Source organism: Belonocnema kinseyi, chromosome 6 (genome assembly GCF_010883055.1).
Source record: "Belonocnema kinseyi isolate 2016_QV_RU_SX_M_011 chromosome 6, B_treatae_v1, whole genome shotgun sequence".
NCBI classification, from domain to species: Eukaryota; Metazoa; Arthropoda; class Insecta; order Hymenoptera; family Cynipidae; genus Belonocnema; species Belonocnema kinseyi.
Window position 1 is genome coordinate 139213335 of NC_046662.1, and position 4537 is coordinate 139217871.

Genomic DNA, 4537 nt, shown 5'->3' on the forward strand with positions numbered 1-4537 from the left:
ATAGAGCTCCAAGGAGATTATGTTGAAAAATAAAAAAAAATTTACCCAAAAAAATTGTTTTTATACTTCATTCTAAGGACTTATTGAACTACCCTCGTATCTGAAGAAATGTAGTTAAAGTGTATGCATTAAACGTACGAAAACGAGCAGCAGGCATATTTCTTTCTCTTATTTTTATCCGTTTATTTGCAAACAGCAACAAGTTTTTAATCATTTATGCTTTTTCTTAAAACAATTTAATGCAAAAGCCAGACCATCTGATCGTGGCGCCATTTGTTGGATTAGTTTGCCGACATTTCCCATCCGATATAGCGAAAAAATTGAGAACTTTCATCCGTATGCTTTACAGAAACAGATTTGAGTGAAAACATGAGTTAAGTGCCCTCGATCACTACTGCGGATGTAGTGTCATATTTGATTCAATCTCACAGTTTTTTCAACGCAAAACAAGTAAAAGCATATAGGAGTTTGAAAGCTTTATAAATTTTATAAAGCTGATTTTTGTTGTGAATGTGAAGTGCAAGCAGTTCAACGGTACTGTTTTGCTTCTGACTGCGGTTAGTGTAACAATGTAGTATATTTAGTTTTAAATTAGTTAGCATTACGTAATATTCCTGTGAAACATGACATTCATTTCAATTTGCATAATCAAATTCCACAGCTGATTTAAAATGCGATTAGAATTTTTATTGAGATTTTGCGCAGTCTCTGGCTAGAGCGATCTGTTCGCAGATTTAAAAAACTCAAGTGATATCATTAAAAGGTTGTAAGATTGCATTATCTTCTCCCACTTTAATGTAAATAAGTGGTATTTTTACAAAAATCTATAAAAAAATTATAGTTTTTTACGACAAATTACGAAACACGTACGACTTGAAAAACTACGAAAATTCAAGATTTTTCTCAATATATTTTATTGAGAATTTGTCGTTTTTGTTAGAAAATGAATCTTGTAATTTTTTTAACTTTTTTGCATTAACAAGAATTTCTAATTTTTAAAATTTTTTTCGAGTCGTACAGTTTCGTAATTTTTCATACCCTGCCGATGGAAATCTCAGAGTATATGCTAAAGATTCTCAAGGCTCTCAGTAGCTCTGAGAAATTCTCCGCTGGCACTGAGTTGAATATATTTAATGGTCCAGGTAGCTCGTTTAAATATTTTGAAGGCTTTAAAATGTCCTTTCCAAAATTGAAATAAAAATACGATCATAAATGACAAGCAGAGAGGCGGAAATTGAAATCAGAATTCAATCATAAATAGCAAGAAGAGAGGCCATCTTAATAGAATAGTCCACACTCAAGGGTCCTTTGTTAAGCTTTCGGATTTAAATTTAGCAATAGATTTTTTTTAATTTCAACGTTAAGAGCCTAAAACATAGTAATTCAGAATCTACGGGTTTCGATGATTTCAGATATCTAACTTTTTTTTAAATGTTTAAAATTGGAACTAATACGACGTTTCTCGTAAATGGAATGAGATACGCCAAAAAAGACAACATTTTTTAATTCAACTAGAAAATGGTATATTAGCATAAAACTTATAATGATAAATAAGTATAATGAGAAAATTCATGAATTAAAAAAAAAGTGGTAATAATTTGAAGAGAAATTTAAAAAGGGAGAGTCGGATTAGCGAAACCCAACTACTGTAAATAACTCTGCCCGCCCGGCACGTGACCAGGCTATTTCGCCTGATAGTCCAGGCATTACGTCGAAAAAAAGTGTGAAATTCCAGAAAAAATTCTACTTGCAATGTTTTTTAATGAGAAAGTTTCGTGAAGGGATCCTTTTTGACATATAAAAATGCTAGAACAGATCAATTGCAAAACCGGGCTTTTTTTTAAACAGTTCCAAAAGTTACTTTTGCGTGGACGGTTAATTCCCATTGCATTTTAGACCAAAATGTTTAACTGAAAAGAGAAATAAAACACAATTCTGAACAAATTTTGTTAAAAAAATAACCCGCTAACTTCTATTTGTTCTGAGTTCTTATATACTGAAAAATCCCCATTTTTTTTATTTTCAGCGAAAAATCACTAAATTTCAAAAAACACTGTGTATCTTTGCAAATAGTTACTTAATGGAAAAGTGTTCCACAGGTGAGTGAAACTAGACTCAATTTTCTGCAATTACAAAAAAAGAACAATATCCTACCTATGATAGGTCATGGCTTATGACCCCTAAAAGTTGGCCATTTTTGCCTCTTTTTACCGGCTGAAAAGTGGACTTTAGTTTTTTCCAAATAAATCCTGTCAAGTTTAGTTTACGTTGATTGTGCCAGATGATGAAATAGAGTCTACAACAATTTGCATATATCTAAAAAAAGAAAAGTCTTCTAGACTATTATTTTGGGAATTTTAAGGTTTCAAAATTTTCATTTTTTTTTATTTTTGACTAAAATCGAAGAAGTTGTGTTTTTGGAAAATACCTCATTTCCTTTGGATCCCACCATAAAGTTCCTAAACAATAAATGAAATAGGAGCCAATTTGAAGTAAGATAAGAAAAGTCTTAATCCAAATAGGTCACGAGATATGACTTTGAAAATTGCAATCTTCAGGCATAGAGGTACCTGAGCGTACCGTAAAGTAGAACTAAGGTCATATTTTGAAATTTTTGTCACAAATAAGTGTTTATGATCCATTTATTATGTATAATACATCTTTTGACATTGATAAATAAATAATTGCACTAAGGCTTTATAATTAATAAAAAATGTGATATATATTTTTTACCTCTACCCGTGAAATCTTCTCGCCGTCTTCGCAGGTCATAAACAGTGGCGCACAAACCATGTATGAAAAGTAGCAGTTGCTACCCCAACTAAGGTGGGGGTACCCCAGAGTTTGGGTGGGTGGAGTGTGGGTTTGAGTAAGATGGACTGGAAAATGTAGATTTTACTGAGAATAATACTAAAAAATTCATAATTTTAAGTAAAAATGAAGAAAAAGCCTTTTTTTATAAGAAAATAGCTCTTAAGTGTTGTGCGAGTTCGTGTTCATTTAAAAATAAATGGAAAACAATTTCAAGCACATGAATGTAGTAAGTAATTAATTCCATTACAAAAGTCCTCTACAAAGTACCCGTAAAGACCCCATGGGCCCCCCTTCGGTTCCTTTTTAAAAGACTAAAAAAACAGAAAGATAAACTGTTAAACTGTTGAAATTCGGATTCTACGTTAAATTTTCTATTAGAAACTCACGGGGTAATCACAATACTTTTTTTTGTGGCGTTCCAAATTAAAAAAAATGTCATTAACTTCTGCTGAAGGTGGCTTCAAGCGCATCCATAATAGCTCAAGTAGTATGTTGCGTGCGAAGTTTAAAAATAAAATTCTCTCTCACTTGGATCTCAGCGTTGTTGTTTGAGGTTTCCACTGTGTGGCGCTAGCATCCAGACAAAATTCTTAAAGTTACTGACGGAACGCTTATTAACTACTACTAAAAGAAGATGCACTTGAAGGCGCCTTCGGCCCATGTAAATAACAGGCATTTTATTTTTTAAAGTTTTTACCGCTTCAAGAAAAAGTATTGCAATTATTCCGTGTGTATAAAATTGAATGCAGAAAATGTATTTATTAGAAAAAATTATTATAAACAATTATAAAAAAACGATATATTTATCGATAAAAAATATATATCACATTTTTAATAAATGATAAGTACTTTTTTCACAAAAGTAGTTAAAAAGTACTCAAAAGTGGTTATACCCGTACAGAAATTGCCAGATCTTTTCCCGATTACCGATCAGGTCCGGATCGGTCTGGCATGATCTGGGCCGGGTAGGGCTAATTTGCGTGGACCGGAGTCATGCCAGAACGGTTTGGCCAGGTTTCCTATTGCAACGCCACTTAGTAAGTGTACAATGAAATTGCGAATGGCAGTGTAGTTACTTTGAACAGTTATTTTCGACAGGCACATTGAGTCTATTTTGGTTGAATCCAGTTATTAAGTAAAAATTCCAAGAGTAAAAAGCAGTACACTGCTGGGAAAGATTAAAAGTCCTTAAAAGTTAACAAATTATTATCTTAAGCTATTAAATTGTTTCTAGCGTTTTTTTTTACTACTGACGCGTCCAGTTCTGAGTTAAAGATGGTGCAAATATCCACTAATCTCCCCCTAATGTATAGTCGATTCTAAAACTTATTGTTTTTCTTCTCGAATTAACACATACGTTTAATTATTTTCACAATATTTTTCTTTAGAATATAACACAAAATTCATAAGTACTTTTAATTATAAGAAAGAATAGTGTACTTAAGACGGATAAGCACAGGCCTCAAAATATCTTAAGACGCTCCTGAATCTGGGTATTCCCCATCCCAAATTTCTGACCTCAACCCAGTGATCCCAGATCTGAAACGAGACGTGGTCCAATACTATGACACGTCTATGTCCGTGTGAATATGGTAGGAGACGATATAAATGCCTGGGTTGCGAAAACTCGAAGGTGCACGATTGCCTGTCGGAAAACTTCGGCGGTTCTATTTATATCTCTATTTGCTTCGAAATAAAATGAAGAGATTGGGATTTTAATATT

The 4537-nt window shown here is 32.8% G+C and overlaps 1 protein-coding gene across 1 annotated transcript in view; it reads left to right on the forward strand.

The window, feature by feature from the left end:
- The window catches only part of LOC117175625 (protein N-terminal glutamine amidohydrolase), a 212151-nt gene that overhangs the window by 18075 nt on the left and 189539 nt on the right, over positions 1 to 4537 (forward strand). Inside the window, exon 2 of the mRNA XM_033365334.1 lies at positions 465 to 557. Coding sequence (XP_033221225.1) covers positions 465 to 557 — 93 coding nt within the window. The remainder of the gene's footprint in view (positions 1 to 464; positions 558 to 4537) is intronic.